Source organism: Amblyomma americanum, chromosome 10 (genome assembly GCF_052857255.1).
Source record: "Amblyomma americanum isolate KBUSLIRL-KWMA chromosome 10, ASM5285725v1, whole genome shotgun sequence".
NCBI classification, from domain to species: domain Eukaryota; kingdom Metazoa; phylum Arthropoda; class Arachnida; order Ixodida; family Ixodidae; genus Amblyomma; species Amblyomma americanum.
In genome coordinates, this window is record NC_135506.1 from 22,368,967 (window position 1) to 22,383,860 (window position 14,894).

The following is a 14,894-nucleotide window of genomic DNA, read 5'->3' on the forward strand; positions in this document are numbered from 1 at the left end:
CTGCATTAACGTCTTACATTCCACAATGATGGTGACTGCCTCTCTCTATTCCCTTCCCCTCCCTCCTTTCAATTAACCTTCCCTGGACTCTCGCGGGTTCTGGTGTTCACACTGAGCAAGTCAGTTACTATGCCGTTCCTTTCCTGACATACGCGCGCGCGCACGCACGCACGCACGCACGCACGCACGCACGCGCGCACACACACACACACACACACACACACACACACACACACACACACACACACACACACACACACACACACACACACACACACACACACACACACACACACACACACACACGATACCGTCACCGTCATTACTCGAGGGACCGTGACAACTGCCTACCCGTACCCCAAACCACAACAAGCAGACACACACGTCACTGTCACCTCGCTTCAGCAATACTTCGCCCAGTTCCAGACCGCCATATGCGCGCCAGCGAAAGAAGGCGACAAAAAAAAAAGCGGATCCGCAAAGGCAGCAGTGGCAAACAGAGCGACGCATGCCCTATGCGCGACAACTCACTTGGCCTGGCGAGCCACCCGGCAACCCTTTCGCGCGGCGGCGCCTTTGTTGGGCTCCTGGAGGAGAAGCGCATGCTGGCCGATGCCAGCGTTCTTGTACAGCCACTCCATGGCGCGAACAGCGCGGGACCAGCAGCTGTGCGCTTCGGTGCAACCACCACCGCCGACTGACTGCGTGCGTCCCAGCGACAGGCCGCTCCGGGGAGAATGCGCAGTCGCAGCAACGACGACGACAACAAGCGGAGCTGACGCGTATATCACAACAAGCGTGCGCGCACTCTGGACGCGCGGCGGTCGCCCTTTATCGGCGCGACCGCGAAAGCGCGACAACGATTAGAGTCGCCGCCGCCGCGAGGCTCACGAGAGCGACGGATGGAGACGCGCCGAGGAGCAGACGAGCGCCACCCGAGGACCGACGCAGTTGGCGCGGGGATGAGGAGCTCCGACCGAGGCCTCAGTGGATCGATGATGGGCGATTATCCCGACGTCCACCGCGACTGCGGCGGCGGCTCCCGCAACGAGCATCCCACGCAGATTCGGCTCTCTCTCCGACGCAGCACTAAAAATAGCCGTGCACGATCATGTGCCGGTGATGCGACGGCGCCGCGCACTGATGTTTCACCAGGAGGGAGAGACAGGTGCTTTCGGGCACAGCTCAACAGCTGACACGTCTGGTGCAAAGAAAACGGCAGGGCGCAACACTCCGACACAACACTCACTCGGAGGTATCGGTACTCGCACCACGGACACACACCACCGCAAGAAGCTAGTATACACCACGAGCTCGCGCGCGCACACCACCAACACGAAACCGCAACGATGGCCGAAAGGAGAACCGCGATGCTCGCAGGATCGCCGACAGCACAAGCGTCAAAAGCAGCGCTACCCGGCCAACATGGCCGCGCCCTGCCGGCGAAAAAAAGAGCTCGTCGTCTGCAAAACGGCGCCCCAAGCGCGCGAGCAATCGTCTGCGCCGGCGATCAGCGAGCCCGGGAGACCGGATTGTTCACTGCCTCCGAGTCGCCGCTCGCGTTGCCGCCGTCGCAGACGCCGAGCTTTGTGCGCGTCAGTCCGCAGCACCGAAGGAAACCAAACAGTTGGGACAAAAGCACGGTGGCGGCAGCAGAAGGGCGAGCGCGCTTTAGCGGAGAGCGGTGGGTGGAAGAGGCAACGGCAAACGACGTCGCACGCGGACCTCCTTCCTACCCTGGCCAACGCCCGCCTACGCCGCTGCGACTGAAGGGGGGAGAAGAACGTGCCGCGCCGGGTGGAGAAAAGCAAGAGACGCGGCGGCGATGGGCAGCAGCAGCAGCAGCAAAAAAGGCACGACCGGGAAGGAACTAAAAGCAACAGCGCGCTCGAGAAATGCGCAATAGAAACAAGAAGCGGGCGGCAGACCGGCGGCGCAGTTCCGCGACCGGTCGCCAGAGGTCAAAGCGAAACAAGTGGAAAGACGCGCGGCCAGTCGGCGAAACGAACGAGAGAAGACGAATAAAAAAAAGAGAAGGAAAGAAAGCCAGTCGGCTATAAGCTAACCCCACCACCGCGAAAACCCGTTCGCGCGCTCATTCGCTCGCGTTCCGAAAATATAGCCGCATTTTCTCTCCCCTAATGCCGTTTTCTCTTTCACGTCTACCCCTTCCTCGGCGGCGGGGGTTATGGCGTGCTCCTTTTTCCTGACAGAATCGTGGCACGGGACGTGATGCTCGATCCATCCCCTGTCAGGGAGAAAGTACGAAAGAAAAAAAAAAAACGCGAAGCGCTACAGAAGCTACACAGCGCCACAGCTAGCAACCAAAGGGGAAAAAAAAAGGGGGGGGGGCACAATAGAGGTTTCCTTCGCCACCACACGTTAGCCTCCTTTATTTTGTCCTGGCTTCGTTCAAAGTCGGCTACGGAAGCGAGCACCCCCGTCGTCTGCTAAAGCTCACGCGACGTCAAGCAGACGACGAGAAAAAATGCGGCGGCCATAATGCGCTCGTCCAATCCATCTCACTTTATGACAGCGGCCGCCTTAATTAACTAATGCGACCGCCAATTAAAAATACACGCCGCGCGACAGACGTCGCCTTCGCTTGTTTTCGACGCGGCCACGTCACGTGACGCCCAGGCGAGCGACCCTAGCTGTCGGAAGCGGCCGGCTCGCTGCCAACGACAGCCAGAACGAGGTGTCAAAAGGGGGGAAACGCAGCGAGCCATCCTTCGAAAGAGCAAACACGGGTGTCAGTTACAGATCGGAGTCCTTCACCCGGCGACGGCTCTGCTCTTCGAAATGCGAGCGAGCTGCTTCCTGCTTGCTGCGGGGGGGGGGGGGTGGGGGGGGGGGGGGGGGGGGGAAGGAATTCCTGCGGCGGCGCGATCGCGCAGTGGACGACCGATATCCAGGCCGAATCCGGATGACGTCAACAGGCGACGGCAGACCGCCTTTTGCTTTTATTCCCTTTCTTGCCCCCGATGTAAACTTCCGCTTTTGTTCATCGAAGTACGGGGCACAGCTGAAGAAGACTGCAACCATCGAATGGCGCTGATTCTCTATTCCCTCGACTTCTTTCTTCTAGTGCCTGGCTGCAAGCGGTGCCGCGGGCAAGTGCAGTTCCAAAAATACACTGTGTCGATCATCTCCGCTGGATTTTTATGGTCTCATTAGCAAAAAAAAAAAAAACTTCATGAGCTGTTCTACACAGCCCTCGCACCCCCTTCCTCGAAGAAGAATGTACGATCGCTGCTACCAGATGACGACGGGTTCGAGCTGGCCAAGAAAAAGGAAGAGTCGCCTTGTCCAACAAATGGAGCACCGGCTACGGCGCGGTCCGCTCAGATGGAGAGAGAGAAATAAACAAACGAAAACTGCAGCACACAGCATGCGAGCACCAGGGAATCCGCATTCTGCCCTCCCCCCGTCCTCCTCCGCCGGCTTCGAGCGCGGGCGCTGCCCGTCCTTCAGATCTGGTTACGCCCACGTCGCCCGATGACTTCACCGGTGCCCCGCACTCCGCAACAACAAAGGCAGAAAAGAAACCCCCCGGCGCCGACACGCACGAACGGCCTCTTATAAGGAAACCGGCGCACCCTCTCCCCCTCCTCCACACGATCCTCGAGACCGTCGCCGCTGCTGCTCTCCGATCGTGCGGCTCCGTACGACGTACTACGCAAATGCGAGGCGGCGGCCGACAAATCAGTTACCGCGAGGGCGATTCGTCCTTCGCCGAATGCATGCACGTCGGAACGGGAACACACGCTGGACCACTCTCGCGCTTGAGGCGTACTCCATTAGGGTCGATTACATGCGGACGCGAGCGCGTACAGTAGCAAAGCAGACGGCCCGCCAGAGCGTTCCACGGGAGCAGACGATCCGCTTCCGCGGTGGACGCAGACGATCGCGATTGTCGAGCACTCTCTCAGTCCCGTCTGCTCCGATTATACGCGAGCAAGCGCACGTGTCGCACATGCAAAAGCTCGCACCTGTTAAGCCGGTTTCGCACGTGGAGCGCGCTTGGGGAATGTGCGAATAGTTGGAATTTCGCAATCCGGTTCCCTCACTGACCGCGCAATGGCCACAAGCGCGTGGCGGAGGAAATCGGTTCTCGTTCGAAGCAGGCGAATTCGAATCGTTCTCTTCCGCCTCCCACGCAGACGCACGCGGAAATAAAGCGCTTAAACCTAACGAACGCTCCCTCATTTAATATTTCAATCTCAATGGAAGTGATTGACACGAAGAAAAAGAAAGAATAGCAGTTGCTCAGCTACCAGGATGGGGGCAAAACCGCAAAAACGACTTTGCTGCACAGATTGAAAATGACCGGTCAGGCACACACGACGACGCCATGTGGACGTCGCCATCTACACCATGAGCCGTCACCAATAACCTGCTCATGGCAATAGACATCAGTAACCGACCAGAAATCGCCACGTAGAAATACGGCCGCAGCCACGAGGCCATATCAACGCCGAAGTCGCGTTCTTAGCGACCTCATCGGGAACCCCAGACTGAGGGCTCCGCCGGCTCCGGACCGAGATTCACGCGGTTTCAGTAAAATTTCGTCAATTCGCGCTAGGGCGCAAACCTGCAGGCTGAACAACGACGACGATGACAGACGCCATATTCGATAAGCTTAATGTGCGGGCTAGTGGGATTCTATTTTCGAAACAATAGCATGAACGGCTCGAGGACTTGAAGTAATGGGAGCCTATTGCTCATGACTGTACGTACATACGCTGCATATAGCCGCTGAAGCGCTGGCCCCCATGTGCCCATAGATGCGGCGAACAGAATGCTTCAGCAAGCGTCCTAACCTACAGACTTTCTTCAAGACACTGTCGAACCGTTCTCTCATCCCGTCTCCAAACACGGGCGAGATGCTCGCACGAAACAGCCTGTACTGAGGCAGCAACGCCGGCAAACAGGCCACCAATGTACCGACTGCGCGACTGTCTAACCTGTTACGGTGGAAAATGCGTTTGGGACTGTTGCGCACCTATGTAAGGACGACAGCATTTGGCTGCGTGAAAAATGAGGTCAAAGGGAATCGGCCGACGCCACTGGCTGGAGGGGCTCCTTTGAGGGGCACTTGCCACTTCATTCTCGAGTTTTATCCGAGCATAACAACAAGGATGGTTTCGACCACCTTTAGTCTTTTTATTGAATGGAAACACCAGCTGTCAAAATTCTGGAATCGAGCCTTCGGATGACCAAGCAAAGTATTCTTTTTACCAGAGGCGGCTGCGGGTCGTAGCCTACAGAGGACGCGATACCCGATGAAACGAGTGACAGCCAAGAAAGAATTTTTTTTTTTCCTTGCAAGTGAGAATTTCTATCGGACAAGCCACCCAAACAGTTTTTCACAAATAGCGCCTCGAGTGCGAAGACAGTCGGCACAGAATACATGGGACAGATTAGAGTCACTAAATGAAGACTTTATTTAGTGACTCTAGGACAGATAATCATCGACCGGCTAATGGCGAACAAGACCGTTGAGAAAGAAAACGTTTAAGCGCGGAGTTTTCATTAAAGAGGCAGCAATCACGCAGGTTCACAGAGGAACCACCGCCGACAGCGTTCTCCGCTTCCTTACAGCTGCGTGTTCAGTTTTGGCATAAAACGCAAACCATGGGTAAAACAAGAGGTTCGCGCCTTTATTAAATATTCATGGGCACTAGGCAAATATATATCTTTCATATTCCCGAAAAAGTTTCCGCTGTTCTGAACAACTAGCACAGTCCTCTCTTTAAAGCATGATGTGGCCGAAAACCAAACCATGCCACAGAATCTGTGTGTTGCGGCCCCCAGGGGTTTTCGAAAATGTCTTCTGCGACCAGATGCCTCGCGTACAGAAGTCCACTTCGCCCCAAGAATGGTCCGTTCATTTTTTATACGGCCACCTTTAGACAGCACTATACCAGCGCCTAACGACAAAGATTATTTGTGGACACAAGGCAGTTCGCGACTACCGCCTCAGAGAAGCCGCCCACTCCGTCAATGACCGGGCCGGCACCATAAGCAGAAGGTGCTTCATCGCACACACCGCGGAGCCGGGGGCGTCCGCGCGCCATTGTTGGGTACCATTATTCCAACAGCCCAGTGGTCTCGGGAAGACCATTTAGGCCGTGGTCTCTAACCCACTGGCGCGCGAGGGCCGCTGCCGTCTGCTCCGAATGGTTTGCCGCAGACACACCAGTGTATGCATATGTGTATGCGGCCGTTGCGGGACGATGCAGACGACACGGCGCCCACAGGAAGCAGACGACACACGCACACTCACCGCCGTCTGCGGCAAACCGTCGTCTGCAGCCCGGAAGGACGTGCAGACGACGTCGCCATCTACGGGCTAGGCCTAACACACGGCGGCGATGGAAGACAAATTCTATTGTTACGCGCGTCGGTGCCGCCTCGTAGTGACGCATACGAAAGCGCAGAGACCCGAGGCTACGTCCACTGTATGCGCTATTATTAACTCGGCGCACCAACAGCAAACAAAAGACAGAGTCGAAGGGTCTTCCCAACAGCGGCCTCCGGACGGACCCGCCGAAGCAACGGCCGTACGCATACGCAGCGAAGGAAAGCCTCCACGGGGAAACCCAACCACGGTGTATACATATAGGGGAAAAGCGCGCCCGTATACGTGGTACGTTATATTCGCGGCGAAATTCGGACGGCGAAGAAGCAGGGGGGGGGACAAAATGAGAAAAAGCCAAAAGACAGATGCACGGTATAACGGACGCCTCCAGCGGAGGCCGGAGCCCGCGAATAGTAAGACGAATGGGGCCGCCGCTATACATCTCTCCCCGACTAAACGAAAGAAAGAAAGAAAGAAAGAAAGAAAGAAAGAAAGAAAGAAAGAAAGAAAGAAAGAAAGAAAGAAAGAAAGAAAGAAAAATGCGGCTCGAGCGCACACGCACATCAACCAGGGAAAAATCGGAACCGCACAGAAAGACGGAAAAACGATTCCCCACGAAACCGACACTAAACGGCAAGAAGGCCTCTCGCCGCACGACGCTTATATGCAGGCATGGATGCGGACGCGGCATACATTTTTCTTGATTTCGCGGAGCCCGGACACTGCTTTCCTCACCGCTCACGCGATCCCCCCCCCCGATAAAAAAAAAAAACAGCGGAAAGATTAAGAGAACAAAAAGTAAACTATATATCCCGAGCGACGTTTCCAGCACGACTGACCGCTTAGAAACGGTTCTGCTCGCAGTTCGAAGCACACGCGTATGTGCAATGTGCACGACACGCAGCGAAACACAGAGCCGTTGCGCAAATGGCCGTCGTCTTAACGCTTACACGCAAACATTTGTCGCACCCTACATGCCGTTCGCATTCGAGGCATATAAGCCGTTCGCGAGCACCACGAACACGATTAGGTTTGGCTCGAGCACAAGGCGTTTCATCGCTGCGGCTGCTATGACCCGGTCTTCGAACCAATCGTCTTTCAACGACGGCTGAGACGCGATGCGGTGGTCCACGGCATACAGCCGGCCTGCATTTTCGGGTTTGCTCTTTCCTGTTCAAGCGGAGTCCAACGAAGTCAACAAGGGAAGCGGGAACAAAAGACGGCGCCTTTGTTCCCGCGCCAGCCTCTACTGTGCAAATAAAAACAAACGCGTGACGCGATGAAGTGCACCGCATTTCAGAACATAGCTGGGAAGCCCCCTCCCCCTTCCTACCACAAACACACACTTTTCTGCGTTTTCCAACGGGGCGTGTATAGTTTGTTTGTCCACCTACTAAACACCAACAGCCGACAATGTCCAATCTGTGCAACCATAAGTATGACGCACTCAAAGCCAGACGTTGAAAGAGACCCGCAGAGCGATACCATAACGCCTTCTGCTAAATGCCGTGTAGAGTTCCGAGAATAGGCGGCTTCTAATCGCTCCGTACACCCTATGCGCGAGACAGCTACTTGATAATACGCCGTAGATCGCAAACTCCCTACACAGCCCATGCATCAAAATATGACACTCTGCTCGGTGCAAAGCTCTGTCGCTTGCCGATTGTAGCGCCACCGAGCGGCATTCACACTAACTCCTCGGGACAGCTCGGAACACGGTTATCGCGGAGAAAGAAGCGTCGAGAACCGCGCTCATATAGATGATCCCCCGGCTCATAGGCGGCACCCCCATCGCTAGCCCCTCTAAAACCTAGGCGGAAGTCATGTCCATATTTTTGACTCGGGAGTTTCCTAACTATTAGTACGGTTAAAGAATTTTGCGGCAAGCAGCTGCGTCTTGTCACGCGCCGTTTGCGGGCATTAAAAACTATAACGCACGCTTGGAGCGTATGGCTGTATGTGTGTGCGCAAGTTTTTGTGAACAGAGGCCCAACACGAATACGCCAATACAGTTCTCCAAACGTTAAACGCTGAGAAGCAGATGTGAAACCACATTCAGCCCACAACGAGTCGACCGCACGCGTTCAGAGAATCGGTTAAAAAGAAATTCGCGTGGCCGCTATATACTGCAGCTGCTTGAGTCGAATTCCTCGCCGCTAGTGCTGCGTTTGTATTTTTATCTCCATTCTCTTGGCCAGGCTACCAATGGCTTACGCATACAGTTTTTCATCGAGTCTCCTTTGTTCCCAAAAAGCAAACTCCCGCAACCTGAAGAGCGCACCGTGTAAATTACATATATAGCCTCGCTTGCCGACGACATTAGAAGAACGCAACGAAGAAACAAATAAAACAGAACGCGTTCAGTGCTGTAAGCACAATATATGCGCCGACCCGAAGTAGGCTCTCACGCAGTCCCCCACAATGGTCACGCCGAATCTCTTCCAGCGTTTTTTTTTCTTCCTTTTTGCCTCCACGCATTTTATCCATAGTTGTGCCAAATTTCGCAGTCGGGAGGTGCCTCCTTCTTGCGCAAGTGAATTTTAAAATCTGCCCCGTTTCGTGTCCTCAGTCAGGTCGAATTGTACGGGCGGGCAACCTTGCGTTTGTGACGTCACGGGCCGAATGTCCGTCAATGTTCGTTCTGCGTTCGCTGCGGAAAATAAAATGCAGCGCGTGGTTGGTAATTTTAGAATAAATAATACAACGAGCGAAACTGTCACTCCGACCGCGGCGGCTGCGTTTTTATGGAGGAAAAACGCTAAGGCGCCCGTGTGCTGTGCGATGTCAGTGCACGTTAAAGATCCCCAGGTGGTCGAAATTCTTCCGGAGCCCTCCACTACGGCACCTCTCTCTTCCTTCCTTCTTTCACTCCCTCCTTTATCCCTTCCCTTACGGCGCGGTTCAGGTGTCCAACGATATATGAGACAGATACTGTGCCATTTCCTTTCCCCCAAAAAACCAATTATTATTATTAACTGTCACTTGCAGTCGTCAGTCCAGCCAACCGACGCGCACGCGAAACGTTTTGTGACGGTATCCGTGACGTCATACTTTGGCCGAAACCTATAGTTTCGGTTTCCTGGCTCTTGCCGTTTTATAACTGCTCTCCCCAATATCCTGAGACACTACTTATCGAAACTATAGGCAGGGAGATCCAAGAAATAGAACGCGATAGTGAACTGAAGATGTCCAGAAAATGATGAATTTTTCTGGCGCAAAGGCATCTGCGGCCAAAGAGCATTATATGGCACAAGGTTGTTTTTTTTTTCTTTTTCTCAAGGTACGGTCAAAGGCCCATTTCGCAAGCATTTAACCCTACAGAAGGCCCGCCGCGGTGGCTCAGTGGTTAGGGCGCTGGGCTACTGATCCGGAGTTCCCGGGTTCGAACCCGACCGCGGTGGCTGCGTTTCGATGGAGGCAAAACGCTAAGGCGCCCGTGTGTTGTGCGATGTCAGTGCACGTTAAAGATCCCCAGGTGGTAGAAATTATTCCGGAGCCCTCCAACACGGCACCTCTTTCTTCCTTCCTTTTTTCACTCCCTCCTTTATCCCTTCCCTTACGGCACGGTTCAGGTGTCCGCCGATATATGAGGCAGATACTACGCCATTTCCTTTCCCCCAAAACAAATTATTATTATTTCACCCTAAATAAGCTCAGCACCAGACCAGGGGAAAGCTTGCACCCAATGTATCACCGGTGGGTACCCGGTGGCACTGGGGATCGAACCAATGTTCAGAAAATCCTCCGGAGTTCCCTTGCAGCGCGGGGGTGAAGCTTTCCCTTCAGGGGACACTAAAATGGAATACGCTCACTGCCGCACGCCGGGAAGCGAGCTCCGTGGGCCACTATTTAACGTTTTAGCCGAGGCCCAGCTACAAGGCTCGGCGAAGACAACGTCCCCGCGACGCATTTCCCCGCGAGAACACTTTGTACCGCGCTAAAGAGGCGTCTGCGGCTAGCACGAGGTTGTTTATGTTTCGCGGCGGCCTGGGCTGCGATACTTTGAGCCTCGCCACAGCGATGCCGGTGTAGGTATAGCGCGTGACTGACTGCCTTCTCTCCGCGAGCGGGGCTACGACAACACGCTTTTCGAACGTAATATGTTTCCTTCGCGCGGTCAGGGCCCCGTGCTTCGCTGGAAAACTTTCGGTGACGTCCGGAATGGTCCATACCCCGTTTCATGCATAGCAGGCAACGCTGCGGAGGCATCGCAAAAAGTGCGTCCGCCACACTGTGTTACTCCGCCACGTAATAATAATTGCTTTTTTTATGGGGGGGGGGGGGAATGGCGCAGTATCTGTCTCATATATCGGCGGACACCTGAACCGCGCCATAAGGGAAGGGACAAAGGAGAGAGTGAAAGAAGAAAGGGAGAAAGAGGTGCCGTAGTGGAGGGCTCCGGAATAATCTCGACCACCTGGGGATCTTTAAAGGGACACTAAGGAGAACTCTATCAATTTTTTTTTGTTAGCAAAATCTAATAGTTCGACATTTCATGGCTTTGTTGCCGCTTGTCCGGGCGCGAAAGTTGCATTTATTTCAAAGAAATTTGGATTCGAAGTTGAAAATGTTTTCCCGCCGCTCTTATGACGTCACGGCAACTCTTATGACGTCACAGAACGGAGTGACGTGAAACGTGACGTAAACGCAGACTCCGTGATTTCAGTCGGCCAGTGGTGCGGTGCGCAACCTTCCTTTGCCAGCCTCAGAGATTCGTAACATCCATGAAGTAAGGAAAATTCCTTCAAGGTGGCGCCTCTTGTCCTAGGAAGTCATCACGCTTGTACTTGCGAGATTGGCCTGTGGCGGCGATACCCGTGTTTTGGTTCTTGCTATTTTGTACATTACAAGAACTTTGTTTTCAGGAAGAGTGGCGTTTTTGTGATCAGGAGCTGCTATTCTATCGATACAAGCCAACTTTAACGTGCAGTGACATCGCACAGCACACGGGCGCCTTAGCGTTTTTCCTCCATAAAGACGCAGCCGCCGCGGTCGGGTTCGAACCCGGGAACTCCGGATCAGTAGCCGAGCGCCCTAACCACTGAGCTACCGCGGCGGGCATGATTCGTATGACTCCGCCACGTATGATTCGTTCTTATCGAAAGCTTCGCCGAGTGTTTATACGAAAGCAGAGAGCGGTACAAAACGGAGTGGCTAGCACTGAAAAGTCACTCTCAAAGCTGTGAGGCGCTGACTGCTCGCGCCCTCTGGCTGCAATTTTCGCCGAGCGTGGACTACGTTTTAGGCGCGGATGGATTCGCCCGCCCTTCGACCCGCGTATTATGCCGCCACTTTTCGAAGTCTCGGTGCGTCGCAGGACGAAAATGTTCAAGAGGTAGAACGAAGTGCAGGAGGTTGCCAATCACGGTACTTTCGAGATTGGCCGCAACGACGCAATATGCCCGCGGTCACTGTGGCTCGAAACCAACATTTCCGCTTTTACCACCTCACTTTAATCAGATCATCGTCCTTGGACAGTGATGGATTCTAAGTTTACGGAGACACCAGTAACGACCCTCCAGGTGCATTTCTTCCGTTTATTTAGCAGCCCTTAAATACATTCCGCATTACTGCGGCCTTCAACTGAAGGCCAAAGGTCTGCGAAGCTGCTAACCACCACGCTGTGTGCCAAGCAAAGGAATGCGCAGCCACTTTTCGCACCGGCCAACACGACTCCACCCCCCCCCCCTCTCTCTCTCCAGACATCCGACGCAGCCGAGCCGCTGATCGTTCCAGGCAATTAACTAACAGGAATAGGCCGAACGCAGGGGGGAGGTGGGATGGTAAGGTAACATACGCACGGAGGTCTCTTATCACGTACACGCACAACTACAGCCGGGGTAACATAAGTACACGCCAGGAGGATCGGGCGGGGGACGGCGCCTCAGCACGCGACGCGCCGAGGGTCGACGGTTCGGTTACTGCAGTCGCCGCCGGCTACATATTCGTCCCCTTTGGGCACCAAAGCTCGGCAGCATGCATGTTTTCAGCACCGGGCCCCAGTTTTTTCCGCGCCGGAAAAAAAAAAAACAGCGAAGACGTATTCCGCGTGTGCTCTCTTCTCGACATCGCACGCGGCATGCGTGCACGCCGCTGGGGCAGCCCGTGGTGCCATCTGGCGCCCCCACGGCGACCTGCTCTTGCGCGTCGATGGCGCGCGCTTTAGAGAGCTTTTGAGCACCGTAATCTGCTTAAGCGGGGACCCAACTACGCCTGCGCGGCGGCATGTGTGCGTCCGCACCTGCCTGGCCCATCGGGGCTATGTGCACATACGCAGAAGGCTTCGCGCGCAAGTGAACATGCGCTTCACGGAATCGGGGCGCCATCCGCGCTTACGCATTGCCGGATGGCGGCTACGGTTAGCGCTGACGATAAACGCCATGCTAAAACCTCTCTAACAGAGACGTTTAGCATTGCGCGATTCGCTTCCACGCCGCCGCCAGGGCGCACGCGCCGACTGGTTTCGACGCGGCAGGAGTGCGCGCAGCTGGCCGGCCAGCTGGTCATGAGCTGGTGCCCCTACAGCGGACTGGGCATGCGCAATGACTCCCCGCGGAATCTGATCGCGGTAGCGGGCGTGGGTCACACTATGCTAAATCTCTGTTAGAGAGGTTTTAGCATGGCGTTTATCGTAAGCGCTAACCATAGCCGCCAGCCGGCAACGCGTAAGCGCGGATGGCGCCCCGATTCCGTGAAGCGTATGTGCGCTTGCGCGCGAAGCCTTCTGCGTATGTGCACATAGCCCCGATGGGCCAGGTGCGGACGCACACATGCCGCCGCGTCGGCGCAGTTGGGTCCCCGCTAAAGCAGATTACGGTGCTCCAAAGCTCTCTAAAGCGCGCGCCATCAACGCGCAAAATCAGATCGCTTTGGGGGCGCCAGATGGCACCACGAGCTGCCCAGCGGCGTGCACGACTGCCGCGTAGGGACCAATCAGCGCTCGCGCACTGGCCGAGCGCGGTACGCGCTACGCTGAAACTGGAGACTGCTCCTCATTCAACGCGTCTCTGCGCGGTCGCCAAGCTCGCCTTGCCACGGGCACAGTGAGTCCACCCATCTCAAGCAGGTGCAGTCCAGGCGACGTGGCGACTGCTCAATTCGAAGGTATCGGACTACAAGCTTTTCATGAAGGAACCGACAGCTGACTGAAACACACTGCAAGATTATGGTCAGAATGAAACATAACGTCACAGATTAAATGGGCAGTGCCTACCCCATAATAAGTGCCGCCGCTGTGGCTCAGTGGTTATGGCGCTCGGCTGCTGACCCGAAAGACGCGGGTTCGATCCCGGCCTCTGCGGTCGAATTTCGATGGAGGCGAAATTCTAGAGGCCCGTGTACTGTGCGATGTCAGTGCATGTTAAAGAACCCCAGGTGGTCGAAATTTCCGGAGCCCTTCACTACGGCGTCCCTCATAGCCCAAGTCGCTTTGCGACGTTAGACCCCATAAACTTTACTAAACTATCCCATAATAAATGCAGCGCATAAAGTGTCTCTGGAATCCATTATGCCAGTTTGCTTCTAGTGTTACTCCCTCGCCAAACTCCGCTAATTATCTAACTTCCTTCATCCGCGAAACTAATAAAGTGTTGTTCTGCGGCGACACCACGTGACCACTTATCGGTGCACACAACCCAGCCCAGCTGTGAAATGCAACTCGTTATTTCCCTCTGAGAGGTGTTAGCTGTATATACACGTTCTAATTCAAAGAGACCACTCTCACCGTAAACTGAGCATTTATAAGGGAGAAAAGACCGAGAAATGTGTGCGTTTACACCGATTTCGGGGCTCAGATGCTGGAGGCTATGCTACAGAGTCATTGAAACAGTGGCATCACGAGTTTGAATCAACTTGCGGGAATATTTTGCTATGTACGCAGTACAAGATGACAAGTGCCATTAGGCGAAAATGCCGGTGTGTGTCTCTGCGTGATCACACTGTGAAGCCGCCAGCACCTGCAGAGAGCTGAGCGCGAGATCCACCCTTGACGGGCAGCGAGTGAGGAGAGGGAAAGTGGTGTCGAAAGCAAGTGCGCGTCATCGGTTCGTCCAATGCGGTGTGCCAAGGCGAAATGTGCATATTGGAACAAACGTAAAAGCACTAAATATATGATTCACGAGCATTAAAAGCCAGCCAAGGTATAACTAAATTACTGGTGATACTTGCAGGCAAAAGGAAAAAGCATCATTCAAAAAGTGTGTTCTGCTTACGTAGTTGATTGCTCTAAGCCATCTGAGCATCTGTAAATTTTTTTAAATCGAACTTTCTCAGCCAGAAATGCATCTTTTGCTGCTGAACAAATGTCAACATCTGCGACATGCAAGAAAATTTAGTGTTCCAAAGTCAAGGAACAGTAAAAATTATTTATAAGAGCCACCGCGGGCAACTCCATGCAATTGTTGTTCTCAATAAAAATTGGTTCCCTGGCTCCATTCATTCACATTTCACAGGTTCACTGCGGTCCTAATCCCTGTGTGTCGTAGCGCACCAGTGGGCCACCCTTTGATTTTCGTGGGTACGGTGTGACCCA

The 14,894-nt window shown here is 54.4% G+C and overlaps 1 protein-coding gene across 13 annotated transcripts in view; it reads right to left on the reverse strand.

Annotated features, from left to right (window-relative positions):
- ArfGAP1 (ADP-ribosylation factor GTPase-activating protein 1) overlaps positions 1 to 14,894 on the reverse strand; it is a 46,945-nt gene that overhangs the window by 12,077 nt on the left and 19,974 nt on the right. For 4 of the 13 annotated variants that reach the window (XM_077640952.1, XM_077640946.1, XM_077640947.1 and 1 more), the window contains one exon: positions 14,575 to 14,604. The exons of the other annotated variants lie outside the window; for them this stretch is intronic. In XM_077640952.1, coding sequence (XP_077497078.1) covers positions 14,575 to 14,604 — 30 coding nt within the window. The remainder of the gene's footprint in view (positions 1 to 14,574; positions 14,605 to 14,894) is intronic. 13 annotated transcript variants of the gene reach the window in all.